Source organism: Anastrepha ludens, chromosome 3, assembly GCF_028408465.1.
Source record: "Anastrepha ludens isolate Willacy chromosome 3, idAnaLude1.1, whole genome shotgun sequence".
Lineage (NCBI taxonomy): Eukaryota > Metazoa > Arthropoda > Insecta > Diptera > Tephritidae > Anastrepha > Anastrepha ludens.
This window is the reverse complement of record NC_071499.1, coordinates 30,158,279-30,184,320: the sequence shown is the minus strand read 5'-3', so window position 1 is coordinate 30,184,320 and position 26,042 is coordinate 30,158,279. Positions and strand designations below refer to the sequence as shown.

Sequence of the window (26,042 nt, the reverse complement as noted above, 5' to 3'; positions counted from 1 at the left end):
GGCGTTGCAATGGCGTTGGAGTAATGTGTCGCGCTTGAGTGAACTCTAAAATTGCCCTGACGAAATGTAAATAATCAAGTTGGTAAACAAAATATAATTCTGTGTGAAATCTTATTTTTTCATGAGATATTCATTGCGTTAGAGTTATGCGCTGAAAGTCGTAGCAAATTTTATGTGTGAAAAATAAAATATGCCTGACGAGTAGAAATGAAGGAAATGTGAGAAATCAACCTCTCATTGAAGGAAAAGACAATATTTGCTTGCTACAAATGCAAATAAATACTGGTACACTCAAATTACACACACACACACACACACACATGTATATAAATTACATATGTATGCGTATATATGTTTAGCTTTACTTCAAAGCAAAATTCATTCGTTTATGTTGCTTACAAGTGCTTAAATGACAAGGAGGTGGCGTATGAGCAACATTTTTGTCCAGTATGTGCGCCTTAGAAATACAGTTTGCCAAGAATTGTTTTCACCGGGATAAGAAATGCTATTCTACGCTCGCTTCTATAAATAAATTTGCTGGTTTATTGGGATTACTACTTTTTAAACTGAATAACAAAGTTATGGAAATGGTGAAGGTTTAATTTCAGGTATAAATTATTTGTATGGTGAAGGCAAAGCTTGCGCCAGCTTAGGTTGAAGCGGTATATGAAATCGAAAGGTGCGTACATCTGAGGTATAAAAAGTGTTTAACAATTTGGAACGAATTAACCCTCCAACTCGTCAACTTGCCTGCTCTAAATCTGGTAGGAAAACACGTTGCCGCCGCTTCAGCGCTTAGACTTAAAAGTTCGCGGTATGGCAGAAACGGTGATTCGGCTTACTATGAGTGGTTGTAATCAAGAAATCAACTACTCTATCTCTAAGCCCACCTTCGACAGGCTCTCCAAGATAACATCTTGTCAAGAACAGAGTGGCAAATTCAAAAATCATGGAGAAGAAGGGAAATAAATTTTTACACGGATGGATTCAAGATAGAAAATAAAGTAGGCTATGGAATTTTTTCAAAAGAACTAGGACGGAATTATCTGTCGTACTTCCGGACTACAGTAGTGTCTACCAAGCAGAAGTCTTAGCTATAAAAAAGGTAACTTTTCACCTTAACTACGATAAATATCTTCTCGGGCAGCGAGGCAGCCATCAAATCAATGGAGGCAGTTATACTAAGATCCAAGATTGCTCAAGAATGCCTGGCAGCTTCAAATGATATTAGTACCGTCTCGAAGGTCAATCTTACATGGGTTCCGGAAAATAGAGGTATTGAAGGAAATTAGCCAGAAAGGATATCAAGCTCTCGGAGGCAATATTGGAATTCCTATGGCAACTTGCAAATTAAGCATAAAAAATTGTATTCCCCAGGAGGCCAATAGGTCACAGAGAAAAGAAAACACGTGTTTTAAAACCAGACTAATTTAGCCATAAATAGATAGAATATACCGTTATCACGACAGTCGGTTCTACGTTACCGAAACGACCCGGATTTATATCCGGCCAAGGCCTGTCACTCCAGCAGCATTCCCCGTATGTAAGTATGGGGAATGTTTATGCTGCTGCAACAACAACAACAACAAAAAGCCGTAAATAGATAAGAAATGGTTGGGAGAATTGCTCAACCTCTCAAGAGAGAGTTTCTCGAAGGTCGTGGCTTATGTTACCGGTCCTTGGCTGTTACGTAGGCACTCTTCTAGGCTAGGAGTATTTTTTTCATGAGTACTGCAGAAGTTGTAGAGACGAGGAAAATGAAGTAAAAGTAGAACAATTCTTCTGTAATTGTCCAGCCTTAGCTAGCAGTAGGGCAAGGCAAGAATGATAGAAACAATATTGCGCCCATTAGAGAGTGTGTGACTTAACATTAGCTGAGTTGTGCAGTGTTGCCAGCCATTTGCTCTTCGTGCTTTTTTACACACAAAATGCGACAATTTTTAAGTTTGGTGTTTGTTTCCTTTTTTTAATTCAAATCTACTGAAACTAAAAAAAAACTGTATTATTAAACAAAAGAAGGTTAAAAAAGGTCACTCTGAGAAGATTTTAGTGCTAATGGAAATTTGTTGATTCTTATAAAATTTGTTATTTTAAAAGTGCAAATTAAATTTTTTGCTACTTTTACGGTTATGCAAGAATATTAAATCTTTTTCTCTCAACACTTTACACATTTTAAAAAGCGTTTGAATTTACTAAATGCGAAATAAAACCATGTAATCAATACTTCCGGTCCTCAAGCCTTAATGGGACATAGGGCATCAAGAGGTGTATTCATAGTAAAAATAAGCAAACAAAATACCAGAAAATACTAAAGAAACCATAACGACATTTTTACAAAAAGGATACCTTATCTTGTCACATAACCTCAAAAATAGCAAAAAAGTCGTTCTGTTAACAAAAGAGTTTCTCTTAACCAAAAACTCATAAATCAAATTGCACAGAAATTTGTCACGCATACGAAGTTCTTTAAGTAATTCCATAAAAATTTGGTATTTTATTTTCTTTAAATGGGCATTTTAGTGCGATTTTATATCCAAAGCTAGGCAACACTGCAGTAGCGAGAGAGAGATTTGACTGCTGCAAGCAGAAGAACACCAGCAATAACCGCAATCGCGGGCAATGTGAGCAGATGTTAAAAAAAAGTAAAGCTAAATAAAACTAAGTGAATTATTGAACTAATTTTCAAAAAATGTATATTTCACAAAATTATAAACATTACATTTTAATTAGAGCAGGCTAGAAAAATGTCACGAAGAAAGAACTAAAGCGCCGAGACCAAATAACAAAAAAAGCTAAATCCAGTTACGAAAATGGTAATCTGGCCATACTGGTCACCAATCGTGCTAATATGACGTCACTCTTTATCAAATTCGCTGAGAGAAAAGTAACTGTACCACGATAGGCGCCATCGCATTCCATCATGAGAGTAAGGTTCTTAGGAAAACTCTCTTTTGACTTTCTTACGGAACTATACGATGTTGGGATAAAAGCGATCCTACGCTTCATAGGAGCATCTAAATTGGTCTATGATGAATAAGCATTGAGGTTCCCGTGTAACACAGTGGGGCCACAACGGACCTACCGGATCTAAGTGAGTTGGCTATTCTAAACCGATTGCTCCATAGTTTGGTGCCAGCTAACCTCCCTTAGCCGTAACTCTTCACTCCTTAGCTTCTCCCTGATGGTGTGTAGGGCAGGTCCGCGTAATGCTCTTACTATAATTTTACAGCCGGTGACTGTGGGGGTAAAAGTGCAATTGAGAAATACGAATTGCTGAAAAAACTTAATTTTTCGAGTATGTTTGTTTACCGCACGATCAATCGTTTTTCCCAAACGTTTGAAGTGACAGACAGAAAAAGTGGTCGTCCCCAGGTTGTTCGAACCATTGCAACCGTAAAAGCTGTTGGAGAAAGAATTCGCAGAAATCCCTTTTTAAAGCTGAAAATCATGTCCAAAGAAATGAATGTATCGACCAGATCCATGTCAAGACTAATCAGAGATGATATCCACATGAAAACCTTCTGTCGCTCAATTGATCATATTTTGATAATGCGCTTGAAAAAAATTAGACTCGATAAACGCAAGAAGCTTCTTCGGTGGCCATGAAAATATTCTTTTTACAGATGAGAAATGATTCCTTAAGAGCGAAAAGCATGTTTCAGCTGGCTTAAGGTGCTGTGAAAACAGCATAAACAGCATGATTGAGTAAGGAGCAGGGTGCACTTTTAATTATTATTATTTATTACGGCCGACTGAGAATGGCGGGTACATGTATATAAATCAATCATGTGACAAATTTTTACGTACTTGCTAACTTTTTTTTAAACAATCTTGACACTGCCCCCTTCTACTTCAGTTATGTGGGGTGTTGCGTGTCGTTTTCCATTTATAATTCTTGAAATCTTAAATACCTTTAAACTTCGTCAAGCAATAAAAAATCGTTTACTACTTTTAGGGGTTATATACACTTGTAAGGCTGAAAATCACGTTTTTTTTTTGAGAATTTTTTACAAATAATGATTTTATTAAACAAATACAATTTTTAATTATTCACATTATGTCTACTTTAAAGTGAAAATATTGAAGTGCATGGCTCCTGCAGATGATCTCCCAAGTGTCCTCCACGTTCGGCGGTGCACAAAATATCTCCGGTTTGGATTATCTGAAATCGGAAAACTAATTAGATTATTTTTGTGGATAGATAAAGCTAGGCATTAATCGAAGAAATAGTCAAAATTTTAATTTTTGATAAAATGGCGGCTATGAGAAAAAAAATTGAATTTTCTACAAAAATTTACGCGAAAAAAGCCTAAAAAAATTGAAAAAATCTTCAGAATTCTTATTCCTTTTATTAATTCCTCCTATTAATACCTGGATAATATATCTGAAAAGGTTGTGTTAAAATTTTGAGACGATCGGTTCAGCCGTTTTTGAGAAATCGTGTCCACCGACTTCGAAAACACGGTTTTGAGAAAAACGCGTTTTAAGTTTGAATAGCACTTTAAATAGGGTAAAAATTCTCTGAAACGCCTTTTCAAATTTGCGCGTAACTTCGAAAATATTCACCGAAACGATATTAAATTTTCTGTGTGTATTCTGAAAGATATGTATGTACATTAAGAAAATAAAATAAAATTAAAATCAATTTTTTGAAAATTCTAACTGTACGCTTAAGGTAACTTTAACCTATTAACCTAACACACGGTGGCGCAAAATTAATTATTAATTTGGTTTTTGAATAGTTTTTTACTATGTAAACAAAAAAATTTACTTTGGGTGATGGAAATCTTTGAATATTTTTTTACTAGGTAACCAAAAAAATTTACTCTGATGAAAATCTTTATTTTGAATTTTACGCGCTGCATTGCTATTGTTCGTATACTGCAGCTGTCTCATTTACAAGTGTCCAATACCCCTTCACATACGACGACACTTTCAAAAATCATGAATCTGCCGATAGATTGATTGATTTTGCGTCAGTTTGTAATAATTTTTTAGAATACCTCTTCTTAGAAACGATATACTTGTATTATATTAGGATGGTTAACATTTTTTCAAGTTTTTTTGGATGTAGTGGATATTTTACTGGCACAGTAAGGTCAATTAAAGCTTTTTATAATAGATTTAGAGTCTCTCTTTTTAGGTTTGCTAAGTCCAAATCTTTATACAATAATATTACTAAATTTCCAACAAGAAAACGGAAACTCCACACAATCTCCAACTTTAATATATTTGTTTATATCTAAGCAACTCCAAAGCCAAGCAAAACAATAAGGGAATATTTACTACATATTACATATATACTAGCTTATTTATATACATAGCTTTAAGTATTTGTTGGCATACATTTTCTAAAGTCCACACACGCAAACACATGTATGCACATATTCACTAGTAAATGTTTCAGTTTCAGTCAAGTTCATTCACGCAAAGAAAAAACAATGATAATGTTGCCCCTTGCAAGTCACTTCAGTTGCCCTCAGCTCGTGTTATCGAATGACTACAGCTGAAGCGCCTGAAAACATCACACATTTTGTGTTTACTTTAATTCGACTTTAAAATTGTGTAAATGACTTTTACAACGAGTTTTGCGTTGGCAGCCACACAATAAGAATACAATACGCATACACATTCGAGCAAATAAAAACCGCTTTTGAAAATCTTCCAAAAAACACGCAGCAAGTATTTTTTACTCAGCTGGCACTCTCAGCTACATGCAAGCGCTTTCTTCTAGTTTCTAACTTAAGATAATTGGAAGCTGCGGCATTTGCTTTGCTTGATGATTCAACTCCTTTAAATTTTATATTGTACATTCTCTATCTCTCTGAGTTTCCTTATTCCCTATCCTTAAGCGCCTTTTTTCACTAGTCGTCCTTATTTTTCCTTCACTTCACTCCTTTTCCGACTTCCACTATAGTTTCTGGAAGGTAGTCTACTTCACTGCTTTTGTTCTCACATTACTTCCTGTGTTCGTCTATGCATCTATCTATCAGCACATCTATTTTTCCATCGATTTGCTCGCTGGAGCCCTTCATACGTGTTGGCGCTGTTGCTTCGCTGGCATCGCCTATACTTTAGCCATATTTGCTTTGCTCTCTTTGTCATGTTATTTACTTTTTGCTTTTGTTCTATTTACGTTTCCTTTTCCCTTTCTGCTTCGTTTTTATTTTCTTGTGGCAACTTTTAAACATCGCTCGGCACCCGCAGCATTTTCTTGTGCTTCGATTGGCTTTTAAGACGCCATGTTTGACTGACAACCACCTGCTTTAACATACGCTTGAATACATATTCAGAGTTTTATATTTGTGCATGCGTGTGTGTGTGTGTTCAAACTCAAAAAATTTGCTCTCCTCACACATACTTTCATTTACAAGTGATATCTTTGACAGTAGTGGTATATGTAATACTTTCACAGCAACTCACATAGCTACGTCCACAGAGTTACAGAAAAAAACAAAAAAAAAAAAACAAACAATGCATAGAATTTTTTACAAAACTCAAACCCATAACTTTTTGACATACTAAAAGTTGGCAGTGAATTTTTTTTCTCACCCACAAATGGTATTTTTATATTATTTTTTTTTGTTGTATATTTTTCAGCACTTCAACCAAAAACCTTTTTCTTTACACATCCGTTCATACGGTTTCTCTCTATCTCGCTCTCTCTGTCTCTCGCTCTCTCACACATCTTCGTGCCTACGCCCGCTCTTTCTTACGCTCTCATATGAATAACGTTTTAATTAGCATGGAATACTCCCACCTAGCAGCGTGCTCTGCATTGCGTGTACTGTTAGGCGCCTGCGCTTTCACGCCTGTAGAGTTTTCTTCTTTTCTTTTCACTGCTCAGCTATTTTTGTCATGCGTAAATACTCTACACTACTATTTGTCAGCACTTCCTTCTCTTGCTTATGTGTAGCACTGATTTAAATTTAATTCTCTTTGCTTTGAAAATATCGAAAAAAATTGTAAAATATTTTCTAATAAATAGCATTGCAACTTTTTGCCAAAATCATATTCATTCATTCTAAAACCAGATACGCAACACAGTCTTCTCAGCCTAGAAGATACCAACAAAATGGTGGCTACTTAATAAGAGCGTACCCACCCCTAAAAAAGGAGTGTTATTTTATGTAGAGCTTAAATTTATAAGACGACTTTTTGTCTTCTCTACGTTCGTGTGTAGGGATTGGCAAGTACAGTGGAGTCTGGGTATAAGGAACCCCCGGTATAATGAACACCTCGATATAGTGAACACCTAGAAATTTACATTGAGTGCTCTAAATAGTGAACTATCGACAACTCGAAATAGTGAACAAAGCTTTAAACGCAACGGCAAGCATAAACTGTTAAAAAAAAACTCAGAAACATTATTTACGAATTGAAGCTTTGCGAGGACCAAGTATATAACGCAGACGAGACCGGCTTGTTTTGGAAAATGCTTCCTGATAGAACGTATGTCAGCCAAACAGAAAAAACAGCTCCGGGGAGAAAAGCAGAAAAGGCCAGAATTACTTTTCTTGCATGTACAAATGCAACTGGTCAGCATAAAGTCAAACCGTTAATAATTGGGCATGCCAAGAAGCCGCGCTCCTTTAAGGCTTATGACATCCCGGTAGACTATCGGAACTCTAAGAATGCATGGATGACCGCCAACATTTTCAGAGAATGGTTTCACCATTGCTTCGTCCCTCAGGTACATACATTTATAATGCAACTCTTGACATTTTTGCAGAGTATTTATTCGTTTTTAATTTATATTAGGTTCAAAAGTATTTACTACAGAAAGGATTACCAGCCAAAGCTATCCTTTTGCTTGATAACGCCCCTTCCCATCCACCAGAAGATGAACTTAAAACTGCTGATGGATCCATATTCGTGATTTATATGCCTCCAAATGTAACGCCTTTAATTCAGCCTATGGATCAAAATGTGATTCGCTTAACTAAGTTGTATTACAAAAAGCATCTCCTGCTTTTAGCTGTAGGAAAGGATGACATCACACAATTTCTTAAACATTTAACTTTAAAGGAAGCTGTATCATTTTTAATGCTTGCTTGGAATCAGCTGCAGGCAAATGTAATAGTAAAATGTTGGAAGCCTTTATTAGAATGCTTAAATACTACAGAAGCAAATGAAAGCGAGGATGAAGACGATGATATTCCATTGAGCTTACTTCGTGAAAAAATATTGCAGGAAAAATGTGAAGAAGTTCATGATATACAGGGTCTGCTGCAAATTGTATTACCGGAGGTAATTTTATTCACCCTCTTGACAAGCACCTGTTAATTAAGTTTGTATGTGAACATTATTTGTTTTAGGAAACCTACACTGAACAAGATATTGAGAAGTGGAATTCAATCCAAGTTGACGAAGAAATTGATTTAGATAATTATGCCATGGATACTGAAGAATCTGGTAGTGACAGCCAAGGCGAAGGACAGATCGGAAATTCAATAAAAGCTACTGAAGCCATTAAAAGCTTCGATATAGCTATCGCATGGGCTGAAGCTAACACCACTGACTATGCTGGCATACTAGTACTAAAAAGTCTACGCGAAAAAGCGGTCCAAAAGTCAATTTCCGAACACAAACAGCAAACATCTATTCGTAAATTCTTTCAATAATATGTATGTATTTTTCCAAATATTACTTTATACAAATAATCTGTTTTGTTTATATAAAAAATCTGAATTTAAAGCTAATAAACCAAGTTAAAACAAAAAAAAATGTCAACCTTAATATAGTGAACAACCTGGATACTGTGAACAGGCCTTGGAGAAATTAGTTCACTATATCCAGACTCCACTGTACTTGCATTTTTTGTGCACTGAAATGCGCTCTTTTGTCCTTCGCACCGACTGATTCTCTTTAAAAATGGTTTGTGTACTTTCTTTTACACAGTTTCTTCTCTTCTACCATAGCGTCAACTCTTTTCAAAGTCTGCTCTTAAATTACACCTTCGAAGCAATATTTTCGCAAGTATACACACACATACGTACTCGCGTGTGTATGTGCTTTTATTCACAATTAACATAATTAGGAGTAGTAGTAGGTGTGTTTTTATTGCAATGAGACAGAGCCAAAAGCACATAGACACATACACACATGCATACATGTATACATGCACAGCTACGTATAGTACATGTGTGTTGCGGCCGTTTATAAAAGGTCATTAATGTTTTGATTTTAATTGTGTTAATTACGTGCGCGACGGATTTTGCTTTGCTTTGTGGTACGGCAGCAAAAAATTATAGAAATTTGTTAAGAAGACAAAAAGAAATGAATGTGAAAATGAAATTGAAAGTAAGCTAAATAAAGAGGCAAGCGATGAGCGGAATAGCGGAACAGCGAAGTGCTGCAAACGCACCTGCAGAAAAATAAAAAGAATGAAAAATTGTGATTTGGTATAAAATGTTTTTGATAAAAGTACTTGCGTTACATCTTCCCGGTTTCTTTACTGTTAACAGAATTTTGAACGTAAGTGAGCTGCCTTGCCGACGGTGAAAATATTATTGGCGATTACGCTGACTTTGCCGTCGCAAGATTTTCGATGAGTTGAAAAAAGTGAACGGATGTGTATTTGTGTTTGGAGTGGCAACGAATCAATGCATGAAGTTAGTAGAAATAATTTTAAATTAAATTCTGTTAATATTATGAAATATATTTTTAATAATCTTTGTAGCACAAAATTAAATCAAAATCGATTTTTGAAGAAATTTTAAGGCAAAAAATATTTTTATAATAATTTTTGAAGTACAAGAACTTCTATTCAAAAGATAGTCGCTTATTGAAAATAAGACGCAGTACATAAAACTTTAGTTGAGAATTGTACACAATTTTTTTTTTTTGTTTTTATAGTTGTTATTGTGAGTTATGTGCCAATGGAAAACTTTAAGACTGAATTTGCGAGTAAAGCACCCATTGCACGCGTACTTCGAGACTATAATTCATTTTGTAATACCAGTCTGCTTGATTTTGCATTATCCAGATCTAATTTTGTAAAAAATTTAAATTTAGTTACTTAATATTGTCGGCGCTGGAAATGATACTCAGCATGGCACCTATTGACCTGATGGCGGAGAAACTGGCAGCGAAGTCCGCGAGGATGTTAGTGGCTGTTGGGGTACCTATTTAGCTGCAGTCGGTCACAGCTCAGTAGGAAAGGGAGCTCAGGTTGCACAGACTACATGACTCCGTACTTTAACTGGGAGAGAAGGTTTCTCACTACAATTGAAGAGGAGGGATGGCACAAAGGCATGAAGCCTGGCATAGAACTTTTTACATCTATACAGACGGCTCTAAAACTTTAGACGGAGTGGGAACGGGTATTTACTGCTCAAAAATAGGGATAAGGCAGCATATCAAGCTGCCAGACCACAGCAGTATTTTCCAAGCGGAAGTTTTTGCTGTGGGGAAAGCCGCGAAGCTAGCTTACCCAAGAGCAAGAAAGAACTCAAAAATTAATATATACGTGGACAGTCAAGCAGCATCAAAGGCAATAAGCTCATATTGTATTAAGTCCAAAAATGTTCAACGGAGGAGGGAAGCCATAGAAAGACTAGTCGCTAACAGTAGACTGCATATCTATTCGGTAACTGGTCACAGAGGCATTATGGGGAAATAGTAGATGAGATATCAAAAAGTGCTGTTATACTACCATTTGAACAAGAGAACGACATACCAAAACCTCTAAATACAATATACAATGAAATGTACGACTACATGAAGGGGCGATCGGAAGCTAGGTGGGCTAATGCCCACATGCAAAACAGCAAAAGTCATGTGTAGAACTAACGACAAAAAACTGACTCAATTCGTACTTACGCTCTCGCGAAAGGGCTGCAGAACTATCATAACAGGTCATAATCTATTGGCTGCACATGCATACAAGATAGGCATTGCTAACACGGACAAATGCAGAGAGGAGGTTGAGGAAACTTTAGAACGCCTTGTGTGCGTCTGTCCGCCATTATTAAAAACGCGTTTAAAATGCCTGGGAGCCACCACTGCTTGAGGGTCTTTAGGACGTCTCAAAAGCGGAGCTCCCAACTCTACTTAGATACGCCTAAAGCGCTGATATCCTACATGATGTCTACTTTCGGTATTCATAGAGGTGTCGCTAGGGACCAAAAGTTCTATGCGTGGCTTATTGCCAACCAGGCTAACCTAACCTAACCTAACCTACTTAATATTGTATTTATATTGATTGCAAATATTTTAGTTCCCAAATTTGATTTGCGTTTCTTTACATTTGTGTCTAATCTGTAAGGCAATTTTTACTGTACATCATATTTTTTATGACAAAAACAATCTCTTGAGATAGTGCCACAAATACAAAAAACAAGATTATAAAGAATAGTCCTCCAAAAAAATTAGTTCAGCTCCCGTATCCAAACTGGAATGGCATTAAATAAAAAATATTTTTAATGTCACTAATATTGCAACTTCGCCACTTTTTCCACGCAAGCATAAGAATTGATATTTTCATATTACGCAAAAATAATCTTTTCCATTTCCTTGACAATAAATTGAATAAAAATAAATTATCTAACGTTACAATTTGGTGTCCTTCCTAGTCGAAACATAGGGCGGAGTCTTCGTTTCTTGCGTATATTAGTGTTACGTATGAGCTACCAGCCCTGTGCCACGCTGTGTGCGTCAGTGGGTAAAGCACTAGTGAATTCATCTAAAGCCATCCACTTCTACCTGTCATATCACATTTTTCACAGCGAGCCGCTTGTTCCAAGTATCTATGTAGCCACTTTCAACCGTATCTCACATAATGAATCAGACGTCGAGGAAAATTAGTTTTTCAACTAAGTTAACATCTCCGACCTGTGGACCACACAGATATATTTCATTTATCTCCTACCATTCTCCCTCCTATTTCTCTCCTCTCTCCAGAGATATTTCGTTTGTCTCCTACCAATCGTATCTAGGAGGCATTTTCCCATACGTCTCTAGGGATAACAGGCTCCCCCGAGGTAGAAAATAAATGAACCCAAGAAAAATTATTCCACAAAAATTGCCAATATAATGTAAAATATAGGAAAATTCGATATATTCTGCAGTACCACCGGAACCATAATAAAAAATCAGTACCGACGGCGAAAACATTGTTTGCTACTAATGAGCCCGATACAGTATTGAATGCAACTAAAAAAAACGGTGATACGAAGATTTCGCCTTCGTAATAAAGATTTTGGTCACCGTAGCCGAATGGGCTGGTGCGTGACTTCTATGAATTCGAAACCTCAGGTATGAAGCGCCAAAATGATAGAAAACGTTTTTTTTTTTCTAATAGTGGTCATCCGACGGCAGGCAATGGCAAAGCTCTTAAGGTGTTTCTGCCCTGATAAAGTTTTTCATAAAAAATCATTTCGGCGCTAAAAAGCTGTTGGTCCCTCCATTAGTACAACAACATTTATATGCATGCCACAAGTGGAAAATATATGTATATATAATATATAATATAGATTGCGAAGATTGGGCACGCTCTGGTAGGCCTATAATCGAAAATATTGCAACAACAGAATTTAGGCTGCCCCAAATATCCGTAGTTTGGTATTTCTATTTATCTGTTGCGAGCTCCATATGGGGCTTAGTTTACTGAACGCTGTTTGTGCTTTCCTTATTCGCTCTTCAATATCTGCACTGGTTCCTCCGTTCGCCACGATTACACCGCCGAAGTAAGGGAAAGAATTAACTTGCTCTATTGATATCTATCGATTATGGTGAAGTTTGCAATGTACCTTAACTTTCATAGCCTTGGTTTTTGCGATATTTATTTTCAAACTCACTTTGCTTGCCTATTGAGGGACTGCGTCCAGTCTTGCTTGCATGTCAGTATGATTATGCGCCTGTAAACAGATATCGTCCGCATAATCTAATAGTCTTCTAGACGATCTGTTAAACCACTGCGATTACCTCTTTTCATTTTGAGAGCCGACGGCAGTATCACATCGAGAGCGATGTAGAGGGGAAAGTACGCATCCTTGGCATACGCCTTTTTCGGTTAGGATTCGCTCACTGGCCATCCGCTCGTGAATAACTTTGCAGCTGGCGTCTGCATAGAGTGCCTTTACTAACCTTATTAGTTTTGATGGAGAAATTGAACTATGAAAATTTTACAAATTTAAGTTGACCTCATACTAACTTAAATTAACTTTACTTTGGAATAAAAGCTATTTATTTAACGAACAAATTTCCATGAAAATCAATAGCATGAAAGTCATCACGTCTTTTAAACAACATACCAGCAAAAAGCTGTCAAAGCAGTTTGCGGCATTGCGCTTTTAGAGAGCAAAAATTGATTTATTTTATTTATAAAACCCTGCTGCAGCTTCAGAAAACAAATCTTATTTGCCAAAACTTCATCTCTTCACTTCTTCAACCAATCATACGACTATCGTTCCTAAGCTCATAATTCATTTAGGCAATAATTAACGTCCCATTGCAGTGGCAATGGCTAAAAGAAATAATAACAACAAAATATGTTAATAGCAGTTATTTTCTAATAATACTAAGCATTCGAAAAATTGTGTAAAGTGTTGGCCATACACACACACACACGTAGAAACATGCATACATAACTCCACACAAGCCTAGGCACAAAGGTTCCAACCACAAAGCTGGCAGTTGTTCGTTGATGGGCAGTTGAAACGCTGTTGCTAAAAAAGTTGTACAATAAAATTGACTGGCAGTAGGGAAAATTCATAATTTTTATTTTTATTTTAAAGGCAAACGATGCAATGAAATGTTGAAGCAATAGGAGGCAGTAAGCCGCAAGGAGCCAAACAGACACCAAACAGCCCATTTGCAGTTGGGAAATTTCTGCACAGATTTTGTTAGCTGATTTTTTTCTCATTTTTAACTTTTTGTGGTGCCATAAAATGGCTACTGTTTTTTGTGTTCAACACTTATAGTGACAGTCACAATTTCAGCTGCCAGCTACTCTGAGATCTGGACATTTTAACTGCCGCTAAGAGTGGTAGTGGTGATGGTGGTGGGGACTGACTGACTGGTTGGTTGGCTGGCTGACTTGATTCACGCCTAAAATGCCAGAAAAGTGATTAGGACGTTAGACATGACTGTGAGTGTGAGTGGTGAAGCGGGCAATGAGCGAAAAGTGAACTGAAAAAGACTACACGTGTAACAAAAGGGAGGCACGCGGGCGGCCAGTAAGGCAGTGAGTCAAGTTTTTGTTAACTCCAGATTTTCTGCGGCTCTGGACTATATGTTTTTTTTTATCTGTTATTTTGTTACTGCCTGTGAAAAAGTGTATTGTATGTACTTGGAAAGGATTGCAAAATTTCAAAATGAAAAAAAACACTGCTTAAAAAGCCTCAAATGGGCTCTGTACGTCGCGCATCCTTCGAGCTGTTCACATCCGCGCGGTTCACTTACAAAGTGTTGGTTGTTTCTTGTTTTGTGTTTCTCGTTTTTTAGTTGATACTAAAAATTATTGTTATTGTTATCTTGTTGGCATTGTTTTCGTGCCGCGGTTAAACATTTTTTGATTTATGGCCGCCGTTGCAGCCGTAGCCGCCACCAACTCTGTCAGTCATGCGCGGCACTGATTTGTGTGGTGCGCTGTCACGGCTACCGATAACCCAACTATTGACTACTCACCGCAACTGTCTAGTGGGATGTCGTTCCAACACACAGCCAAGCGTTTGACGTAAATCGCTAAAAATGCTGACTGAAATCATCACCAACGCGCCCACAAAGATTTAAGCAGTACTTTGTACATAAGCAGAGGTATGCCGTCGGGCCGACCGCTTTGCCACTACGGCTGCATGTAAGTATTCGCTGCTAACTATTTACGACCGCCCTGCTCCATGCTGCTCTATGATTGCCTGTGTTTGTGTCAGCGTTTCGGAAAATTTATGGAAAGTTGTAAATTTTCGTCCGTCACAATTGCCGCGTGAGTTGGCAATTTCGCGAATACACGTCAACGTCAACGGCAATGGAAACGGCAACGGCAATGGCAATGGTATTTGTTGTGCGCTTCTTTGCCTTTGTTTGCTTACAGGTGTTGCAGAGAATAAAAAATAAAGCAATGCCAAACAAAAAAGGATTACTGCAATGGCCTGCGAGATTGGCTCATTGTAGCTGTAATTTAAAATGGCAATTAAAATGTGCGACCTTTACAATCGTTGCGCCTTTGTGCGGCTGTCGAGGTGTCGACGTGGTAGCGTGGTTGTGGCGGTGGCAACGCGCAAGCATGCCACTGTGTCCAGCGCACTGTCGCTACCGTGAAACAGCGGCATGATTGATTAGTGGCAATAAAAAATAGAAGAGCTACACCGTCGGCGGCAATGCAGTTGGGAGGCAGTGCATAGAAGGATATGGAGCTAAACTGTTGTCAGAGAATAGTAGGTGCGTTTGTGTGTTGATGACGCGAGCTGCTTGAGATTTATGATGCTGCTAACTAAGTTTTCTTTGTTAGATTGGAATTTAAGGAAAGCAATAGAAAGTTAAGAGTTGATACTTATTAATTCTACGAGGATTTATTTGATGACTAAATACGGTAGTGCTATTTTAAAACTGTAAACTATTGAAACATTACACAGGGTGAAGTCCAAAATAAACAAGACTGGCGCACAAAATCAGTGATAACCGAAAACTCCATCGCATTTCGCTGTTTGTGTGGAGCCAGTTTCTCCAGAAGCCCCTGGCGGTGAACATCACAAGTCCTTGGAGATTCATCTTAAATCAATCGGACAAGAGAAATTAGTTGTATTATTAGATAATCTTGTGCCTGATCGAAGCTTTTTTTCAAAATTATCAATATGGCGGCCTTATGAAATATTTTTCAGATTTTCGAGAAAAAAATCGACAATTAATTGTTTCAAAAAATCGATACTTCGATCAGGCTCGAGTTTTTTACCTTTTTCAAAAGCAGTCGCCATTTTATTAAAATCTAACAAGCGGTTTTTAATTTAAATTGATCGCCAGTTCAAAAAACATAGTTTTGAGAAAAACGCACTTAAAATTTTGCGAACGCTCCGGAGCGCCCGACCGCCTTTTGTTAATTCTTGAATAATTCGAAAAGAATAGGTCGGATTCACTTCAAATTTTCACACAACATTTCTAAGATATTACACATTAAAAAAATGCCAAAAAAATTTAGTTTTTTTGAAAATTCTGACTAATCCTAATCCCTTAATAAATGCGTAATTGATCCTGAGTATTCTAAGATTACAAAAAGTATTGTATTTAAACTATTTATATATTTTAGTTGCTACAAAATAATTAAAGGATTTGCTTGCAAGCTTTAGAATTCTGAAAAACAGCATTCGATTGGGTTTAAGGAAGCGCAAGGCCATATTTTTTTCCGGTTCTTCCCACAAACTCCGGTATACAGCCCATATTTCATTATTTATTGTACTTTGTCACTATTAAATATCATTTTTACTGCTAATGTGTGCTGACAACAATAATAAAAATAGCAAACGAAGCAAAGTAAGCACACCACCACTGGCTATCTACATATATTTTTAGGTTTATAGCCCATTGAGTCGTCAATGTTGGGTGATAATTCTTTTATATACTTTATGTGGTTTTTCATTCGCTCTACGCTTTATTATCTTTGACGATGAATAATTTGAGATATTTGCAAGTTTTTTTTTAATTTTGAATTTTAATTTGTTTAATTGTGATTGCGCTTCAGAGTCATAGTTGATGAATTGAAATATAGGTATATGTACATATATATAAGATATATCGGCCGCCGTAGCCGAATGGGTTGGTGCGAGACTACCATTTGGAATTCAGAGAGGACGTAGATTCGAATCTCGGTGAAACACCAAAATGAAAAAAAAGTTTTTTCTATATGGTAGCGGTCGCCCCCCGGTAGGCAATGGTAAGCCTCCGAGTGTATTTCTGCCATGAAAAAGCTCCTCAAAAATATCTGCCGTTCGGAGGCGGCTTGAAATTTAGGTCTCTCCACTTGTGGAACAACATCGGGCAGGAGGAGATCGGCCAGACATCCAAAAAGGGTGTAGACGCCAATTATGTATATGTATATACAAGTACATACACACAAATGTCTTGGTAACTTGGATACTTTCTCACTTCCTGAGCGAATGCCCCGCACTTCGATAAACGGACTCTATTCGATCCAGATCTCAGATATGTGCAGTTTAGGCACAGATTCACTGATTGAATTGGTTAAAAAATCAGAATGATCTAAGACTATATTGCGATATGGCTTGGGAAAGTTTGCTGAGCACCGAATGAAATCTTTTTTAAGAGCAGTACAACTAAGCTACCCTAATATGAACTGCCACAATGAGTCATTATATTTATATATACTATGATATCCTTTAACTCCGGGTGGAGCGAAGGGTCAAAATGGATCATTAACTTTAGCTTAAAACTCGACTAATAGAACTGTGTATTCCCCTAAACAGAAAATTGGATTTTGTGTAATAAATGACTTAGCCAACAAACAAACCAAACCAAACTTCTGTCACAAATTCTGTAGTGAAACATTTTTCGGCAGGGGGTTGCGCACTCGCATATCTAAAATGGGTGAAGTTACAGCATGTGGCAAGCATGCTCGCCTGCTTATCAGTGTACAGATATAAAAATAAGTATGGACGAGTATGCGAATGTGTGCGTAACTATGATAAGTTATGTGCAACAACATAAAATAACACTGGATTTTATGTTGCAGCTTTGAGTGTGACTTTGAATTCTCATTAGTCAGTCATTTGAGAAATTTGTCGAGGAGGTAAAAGGCAAATAAGTGCAATACCACTGGTTCGAGGTGACTGAAGGAAAAGTGCTAAGTAGGTGAATATTTTTGAATATATTTTTAAATATTTTTAATGCCGACTGATAAAGTGCAGAACAGCAGCACCAGAACCCTCAACTGTCTAAGCGTGTGAGTTGAAAGTAACGAAAACAAAACAACAAAGATTACAAAATTTCAAAGTTTGCTCCTGCTTCACTATCGCCAAGGAAATGGGCGACTAAGCCGTTTCATGATGATGGCAGTCATTCGTATTCACTTGCGGCCACTTGGACCCCTTTGGGTAGCATGCGCTTCTTGAGCTGACCTTCCGTTGGCTTGCATAGCCTAAGCACCAACTCAAACCGTTCAACCAACTAACCATTGACAACCAACCAACCACAACAGAGCGTTCGACCCACAAAGTGGTTCCAGAGCAGGCCGGACCGCACCGGACCGGACAGTGTTGACCATATTTTATTTTATATGGCGGTTTTACGAGACTTTTTGTTGTAATGCGTTTTTATGATTGCTGTTTTTGCTGTTGTTTTTGTTTTTGCGGTGTTAGCCACAACATAAAACTTTATTTGGCCTTTTCACTGAGAGCATTTATTTATTTATTCACACACACATACACACACACACATGCACTAATAAATGTTCTCATACATATGGGGATGTAATGTAAGCAAATACAATAACTGTTGGCTTGCTGCTGATGGCTAAGGGTCAGTTGTTGTTGTTGTCATCGTAACTGCATACGGACGTACACACATCTCGGACTTGTGTTGAACGATATTTTATTTTTATGACGTGATTCTTTGCTGCTTGCATGTTGTTGTTGTTTTTATTTCTTGCTTTTGCTGCTGTGGATATAAATTTCAATGCTATTTTCGGTGCGAAGTTATGTACGGCAATAAATTTGATACACTTTGCGGTAAAAGGGGCCGCACTAGAGCAAGCGCACACCAGCAAACTGGACACCCATACTTGCATATGTTTGTTTGTATGTTCATATATGCGTATGAAGTTTGGTGTATTGTAGTTGTATTTATTTTTAAGTGCTTGTGTTTGTCGGTTTAGTAATGCGATATTTCAAAAAATGATAAAAATCATCATCACAATAAAGTAAAGAGTTGAAATGTTGCATAAAAGCCTCTGACTCTCTTTCGGCCAAAGGAAATACTGCCATGGCAGCATGCTTTAGCGGCTATAGGATTTATGTAAGTTAATCTGCGCATGAATTTGTGGGAAAATTGAAATTTTTTGAGCCAAGGCATGTAACTGAAAATTTACGAGATTTATTCTAGCCAGCCGGTGAACTCGGCGTGGCGGTAGAGTGTTGCGGAATTCCACTTGGTTTGAAAAGCTTAAAGCACAGCAAAGATGCTGAAAGATGTGTAAGAAGTAGTTGTAATAAAATAAATATAGAATAAACTAAGTTCGGGTCAGCCTTGGCGCGCTACTAACTTAAAATGTTAACTTGAAAGTAGACGATGCCACGCCCATTTCCAAAACTTGTATTGTAACCTTTACTTACATATATACCTAATTGGCGCGTACACCCTGTTTGGGTCCTTGGCCGAGCTCCTCCTCATATTTGTAGTAGGTGTCTTGATGTTGTTCTACAAATGGAGGGGTCTACAGTTTCAAGTCGACTGCGAACGGCAGAAATTTTTTCTCAGGAGCTTTTTCATGGAAGAGATACTCTTGGAGGTTTGCTATTGCCTGTCGAGGGGCGACAGCTACCAGAAACAACTTTTTCTTCATTTTGGTGTTTCACCGAGATTCGAATTTGCGTTCTCTCGGAATTCCGAATGGTTATGACGCAGCAACCCATTCGACTACGTATTTCTTAGGCTTCTTGCACAACGTATTTCTTAGGAAAACACTGAAAATATGGAGCTCCATGTGCTATTTCGTAAACCCTTTGGCCCTAGTAAAATGGACGGAGGACTCAGAAAAGCCTAGGAACTACATGCCATTCAATTTCAAAACTCATAGCTGTGTTTGCCAGTCATTGAACGATTGGCATACGAGCAGAAAAGCTATATTTACTATTTATTTGCTGTGGCTGAAGCTGTGGGGACATTTAATGGAGGCGCGCTTTCTTTTTAAATGTCGCGGTAAATATCACTGGGTGCTCTTTTCTTCGACAGCCTGGGGCAGTGCGTCAACCTAAATTTCATCTACCTTCTCCATTTCATCAACAGTTCTAGCTGGCTACAGATATCTCCCTGTTGGTGGTCTCTTAATGGTATCAAAACGGCGTTTTACTGCTACTCGGGGAGTGCTTGAGTGGTACTTCAACCATTTCACCTGCCTACCTGCACTAACTTTGAATTTTTCCCAAATCAAAAAAAAAAATTATATCACGGGTTGGCTTGATTCTTGACAGCCTTCGCTCATTTCAATTGGAAATTTATTTTGTGCCAAGAGTAAAAAGTGTAGGTACTAAGTTTCATTAAGATGTACAAAATTTTACTTCACTTATTCGTCTGGTGAACAGTAATCAAAATTTCAATTTCTCGTGACGTAGGCGTGATTTTGTAAAATTTCAAAAACTCTAAATATTAATTTCTAATTCTACCAACTTTTTAAATTTGTTTATGACTTTTATTTATGTTTTTTTTTCATTTTTTTATTTTTTAAATTATTAAAATGTTGGCTGGTTGGTTGGCTTAAAGGTGACCCCGCATCGGAGTGCCACATAGACCCCAAGTTGGGTCCGTTGTGTTGCCCTAGAGCTCATTATGTTATATGATTTCCCCACCTAACCGAGATTTTTATTAAAGATTTTGGTCAAAGATATTAATTCGTTTCGAGAATTTGATGAGAGATTCGATTTTCAGGTCCGAGAGTACTGAAAGATTGTCAATTGTTGGAGAGCCTAGAAGAGCTAGTCGACTTCTGGCTAGACCGGGACAACTGCACAGCAAATGCCTGCTCGATACTTCCTCATCTTCGTCCTCGCAGTATCTGCACAGGTCGTTTTGAGGAACCCCGAGCCGACGTGCGTGAGTGCCCAAAAGGCAGTGGCCGGTGATAAGAGATATTATATTCCTTAGTTCGTGTTTCGAAAGACCTATAAGGGTTTTTGTCTGTTTCAGATTGTAGGATGACCAGATTTGTCTGGTCGTAACGCAAGTAGTTTCCACTCGCCACCTCTGATCAGTAATGCTGTCAAATTCTCGATCAATGATCATTTTACATGTTGAGAGCGGAATGTGGATTGTGGGTAAGTTACTAACATTTGATTGCGCAGCTCCAGTTCTTGCGAGCTCATCAGCTTTGCAGTTACCTTCGAATCCACTGTGACGCGGTATCCAGATAACTTGGACAGAATTCTGAACACTTATCTCGTTAAGAGATCTGAGTGGGTATAAGAGGAGCTGAGTGCTCGAACGGCCGCTTGACTGTCAGTGAAAAAGCGGATATCCTCTAGTGATATTCTCTTTCTAAGATAGTTTTCGCAGCATACCAGATAGCGCATACTTCCGCTTGGAATACACTACAGTAGTCGGGTAATCTAAATGATATATTGATGTGAGGGGATTTGGAAAAGATTCCAAATCCCACTTTACCGTCTTGTTTTGAACCATCTGTATATATAATCAGAGGGCCACCGATTTCGGTAAGATTTGTCTTCCATTCTTCCCTAGTTGGGAGTGAACAGGAGAATATCAAGGGTGGTGATGGAAGACTTACATGATAGTCTTTGTCGGAAGAGATAACAGTGTTTCTGTTCAGTATGGCCGAATGGCCAAGATACTTTTTCCATTTCGATATAGTCAACAAGTGAAGCAACATATTTAGAACCTTAGTAGGTATTGTACTTAAACACCCTGTTATCAGGAGGCAGGCTGTTCTTTGGACTCCATCAGCTGTGGCTTAAATGTTACAAATTAATTTTATTTTTTAATATTTTTTTTATTTTTTTCGTTTTTTACATTATTAAAATATTACAAATTAATATTATTTTTTAATATTTTTCTTTTATTTTTTTATTTTTCTCATTTAATTATTAAAATTATCATTATTAAAATTTTATAAACTAATTTTATTTTGTGAAATTTTATTTTTAATTTTTTATTTCTTTCATTTTTTAAATTATTAAAATTTAATGAATAAATTTTGTTTTTTAATAGTTTTTATTTATTTTTTCATTTTTAAATTTTATAAATTTATTTTATTTTGTAATATTTTATTTTTTATTTTTTATGTTTGCATTTTTAAATTATTAAAATTTGATAAATTTATTTAATTTTTTTATATTTTTTATTTATTTTTTTATTTTTTAAATTATTAAATTATTAAAATTTTATAAATTAATTTTATTTTTTTGTTAATTTTTATTTATTTTTTCATTTTTTAATTATTAAAATTTTATAAATTGATTTTATTTTTTGAAATTGTTTTTTGTTTTTTCATTTTATAAATTATTAAAATTTGATTAATTTTGTTTTTTAATAGTTTTTTCTTAAATTATTAAAATTTCATTTCATTTTTTAAATTATTAAAATTTTATAAATTAATTTTGTTTTGTAATATTGTCTTATTTTTTTATTTTTTGATTATATAAAATTTTATAAAATTATTTTATTTTGAAATATTTTATTTTTATTTTTTCATTTTTTACATTAGTAAAATTTTATAAATCAAATTTATTTTGTAATAATTTTATAAAGTAATTTCATTTGTTAATATTTTTTTTATCTTTTCGTTTTTTACATTATTAAAATTTTATTAATTAATATTGTACAATAATTGCTATGCGCATTTTCTTGAATATGTAAATCAGTCGAAATACGTTTTAGTATCATATAATAAAATAATAATCTTAATTTTCGCATTTTGAAAATTCCAGTTATTTGAAAGAAATCAGGACTAGTGTCTGATTTTTCCAATTTCCAATACCAAGTACAACTTTATTTATTTATTGTAATTATTTTTATTTTTTTGCATTGTAACTAAATAATGTAAGTTATAATTTGTTAAGGGATTTTGCGTTTTACAAATAAGTTATGAATGAACACAACTCTCTAAAATAACCGCTGGCACAGTTACATTGTATCTAGAAAATGATCACTTGAAGCGTTGCTATACCACTTAAGCAGCCTAGAAAATTCCCAATCGCGAAATAATGCTTTTAGGCTAAGAAGCACCGAGATGTCATTCACTTCATTTCCGTTTTGCTATTAGATGATAAAGATGAAGTAAACAATTTTTTAGCACTTTTTTTATTACTTTTTCTACAGCTTCACTATTTCTTTTAGAACTTGCATTAAATGCGGCCTCTAAGATGATCCCCACTATTGTTCGATTCGCATAAAAACCTTGTTTTATACTTAAAATTATTTTGCGTAAAACTTTCTTATCCATATCACATCGATTTGTATTCGCAATTGACTACCCGTTCTGCTAAGGGCAACAGTTGAAATATGACCAAATTCCAATTTCTGCAAAAACTTGCGTAAAACTTGCTCAAAACTTTAAATTTCAAGCTTAAACAGAAATTTCTGCATATCTAGTACCATTCATTTAATCCCGCATATCACGCGCTCTCTTCACAACCCCAATCACCAAGCGAGCTAGCAAACGGCTAAAGCGCATTTCCTTCCATTTAGACTGCAAATAACTTCCACAAATCCGACAAAGTTTTGCACGACACCCAACACATGCACAATGGGCGCAACCACTACATACACACTTAACCACAAACGAGTGTGTGTTTGTAAAGCGGAAAAACTTGGCAGTTGGCACGTCGAAGAAAAAATGTCGACCAAACCCAACTACTAAGTCAACCAACAGCAGTCGAGTAGACAGTTACAACAAAATCAAAAAGAAAAAGGCAAAAGAAAAACTGCCACAGGAAATGCAGCACAGAAAAATTGTACAGCATTGGAATACGAATAAAAGAGGAAAAATCCCGTAATCGTGTCATATTTCAAAAACAGCAGAAAAGTTAAAATCCCAAAAGAAGAAGAAGAATAAGTAAAAAGTAGAAAGTTCGCAAAGCGACGGCCGACCATTTTGAAAATTAAATCCCCACAGTCAGGAACAAGCGCTCGCATACCAACACGTGACTTACCGCACAAACGGAAGTAAGTAAAGAGGAGGGATTAAGAGCGGGCGCGAAAGGTAAGAGGGCGCGCGAACAAAATACAATAAAATCCAGTGAGCTGATGAGGTGATGGAGAAGGGGATTTAGACGTTGACACTGAAGTAGAAAATACCAAAGTTCGGAAACAAGGTAGCGAGCGTTGGAGCAAAACGTAGGGGAGCGGCGGGAGAATGGGAATGGAATAAAAGCATCCAACCAAATCAAACCGCTGAAGCAACCCTGCAGAAGTAAACGAGCGACAAGGGCATGCGGCTGGTTGGGTTGTCAATTTTTCTAGACCCGAACAAAAGTGGCGGCAATGGCAATCACGGCAGCAGCAACACCAATAATAACAACAATAGCGTGAATAATAAAATCAAACAACAACAAATATGTGCCACTACAAATGCACATACCTACATTTATTGAGCTGGCAAGCACAAAAGGACAAAGAACACATTGGGGTCGGTGAAAGGTTGGAGGATGGCGGATGGCGGCGGTGGCCTCTGAGTCGTCGAGAGGATATGGGGCGAACCGCTGTGAAACATTAAAATGGATGCTGCGCACACAACACAACGCCAGCCATGAAAATCCAAATCCAACTGTCGAAAACAGTGCAAATACCAATACATTGATAAATGCGCATACATATACACACGCACACAAACACTCGCGCACATCAGAATTCTATAGAACAATGCCACAAAAACACTTGTAGCAGAAGGACATTTTTGGGGCGCTATTGCCACGAGGGATGCCCGTGTGATGGCTGCAAACATGAAGTTAAGGTGAGTGAGAGTGAGCAGCGGGTAGGTGAGAGAGATCGAGGGTGCAGGCTGTACTGCATACATTCAAACATAGGTGGGGCACACAACACAATGAAAGCACAACGAGTGACTGACGCGCATGGATAAGTTAAACCACTGGGGAGACGAAATATTGGCAGCTGCCACAGCTTGTCTGTGAGTGAGAATGTGCGAGCGTGGGCTCCTGTGTATGGGGGGAATTTCACTTTGTATTTTCTCGTTTTACTTGTATGGCTTTGTATTTCTTGAGATTGTACGCCATGTCGCGAAAAATAAGGTTATATACACAACGCAAGCGAAAAAGCGAAAAAAACATGAAGAAAAACTAGAAGATACAACACATTTTTCATATGTATGGCAGGCAAAATATGCGAAGGGTCGGAAGCAGCTAAAGGCACCAAAGAAAGCAAAAAAATATGAAAAAATAATAAAATAAAAATGGCGTATGTTGCTAGTGGCATCAAGTTGCACATACCAGCCGCCTACACATACAAGCTCGCATATTTGCTGCTAAGGCTCGGAGGTGGCTACAGCGTTGAAAAGGATGCGGAGTGTTTCAAATTTAATGCATAGAATTGTATGGAAAAATCGAAATCGATATTTATTTGCCACAAATTGAACAAACGAACATAGTCGAGCAGTAAATATGTGCTTATGTATGTGTGTATGTGTGGAATGGTCAAAGTTGCCAGCAATGTTTGAACAGCAGTTAAAAGAAATGAAGAAAATGCACAGAAAATAAAAATATAAGAATTTGATTTAAAATATTTTAAAGTATTGTTTCTATGATCTCGTTTCAAAAAAAGACTTTAAAATGCTTTTATAAAAGGAAATTTCCATAAATAGATTTTATTAAGAGCGCTCTTAAAATTTACTTAAATATAAAAAATTACGAGTTCATGAGCATTTGAGCGCATGATGCTCCTGCCGGAGTTTCTATACCTGCTGCACTTTAAAGCGTATTTAAGAAATTCTTTGATGAAACGGCTAGTGCTAGTTGATTTAGTCAATTTGTACATTACCATTCAGCATTTGAACAACTTCTTCCTAATTTCCATTGCAAAATATTAAAAATCGATCGAGTGACAATGGCTAAGAGGTTTTCCTCGAGGTATCACTGGAAGGATTTTTCCGTTTTTTTTTTTTTTTTTTTTTTGCAGCACTTTGAAGCCAAACCTATTTTACCTAATAAAGCATCTAATTTGTTGTTGTATACCAAATAAATGAACTTCAAAAATAACCAGATTCAGAAAGAAATTTTTTAAACCGCGCAGGTGTACAAACCCCGTCTGTAGCTTTGAAAATTTTCTTTCTGATCGACTTGATATTTGGCACAACGTTATTGAAATGCCTATTATTTATTTAGAAAAATTGTATAATGTGATCTAAAAAC

At 36.7% G+C, this 26,042-nt stretch overlaps 2 protein-coding genes across 2 annotated transcripts in view; both read left to right on the top strand.

Annotated features, from left to right (window-relative positions):
* Positions 1 to 7,263: 7,263 nt before the first annotated feature.
* Positions 7,264 to 8,680, top strand: LOC128857290 (jerky protein homolog-like). Its single transcript, XM_054092987.1, has 3 exons — positions 7,264 to 7,693; positions 7,762 to 8,250; positions 8,319 to 8,680. The coding sequence occupies exons 1-3, from the start codon at positions 7,436 to 7,438 to the stop codon at positions 8,622 to 8,624; spliced, it is 1,053 nt and encodes a 350-aa protein (XP_053948962.1). The 5' UTR covers positions 7,264 to 7,435; the 3' UTR covers positions 8,625 to 8,680.
* A 539-nt stretch (positions 8,681 to 9,219) lies between these two features.
* The window catches only part of LOC128857289 (LIM/homeobox protein Lhx1), a 144,258-nt gene continuing 127,435 nt past the window's right edge, over positions 9,220 to 26,042 (top strand). The window contains exon 1 of the mRNA XM_054092986.1: positions 9,220 to 9,614. The gene's annotated coding sequence lies outside the window, so the exon portion shown is untranslated. The remainder of the gene's footprint in view (positions 9,615 to 26,042) is intronic.

What these genes read in the sequence shown, in the direction of transcription:
- LOC128857290 (XM_054092987.1), top strand. Translation starts at nt 7,436, where the DNA reads ATGCTTCCTGATAGAACGTATGTCAGCCAAACAGAAAAAACAGCTCCG. An exon ending in ACCATTGCTTCGTCCCTCAG is followed by an intron (nt 7,694 to 7,761) that starts GTACATACATTT and finishes AATTTATATTAG; the next exon opens with GTTCAAAAGTATTTACTACA. An exon ending in TGCAAATTGTATTACCGGAG is followed by an intron (nt 8,251 to 8,318) that starts GTAATTTTATTC and finishes TATTTGTTTTAG; the next exon opens with GAAACCTACACTGAACAAGA.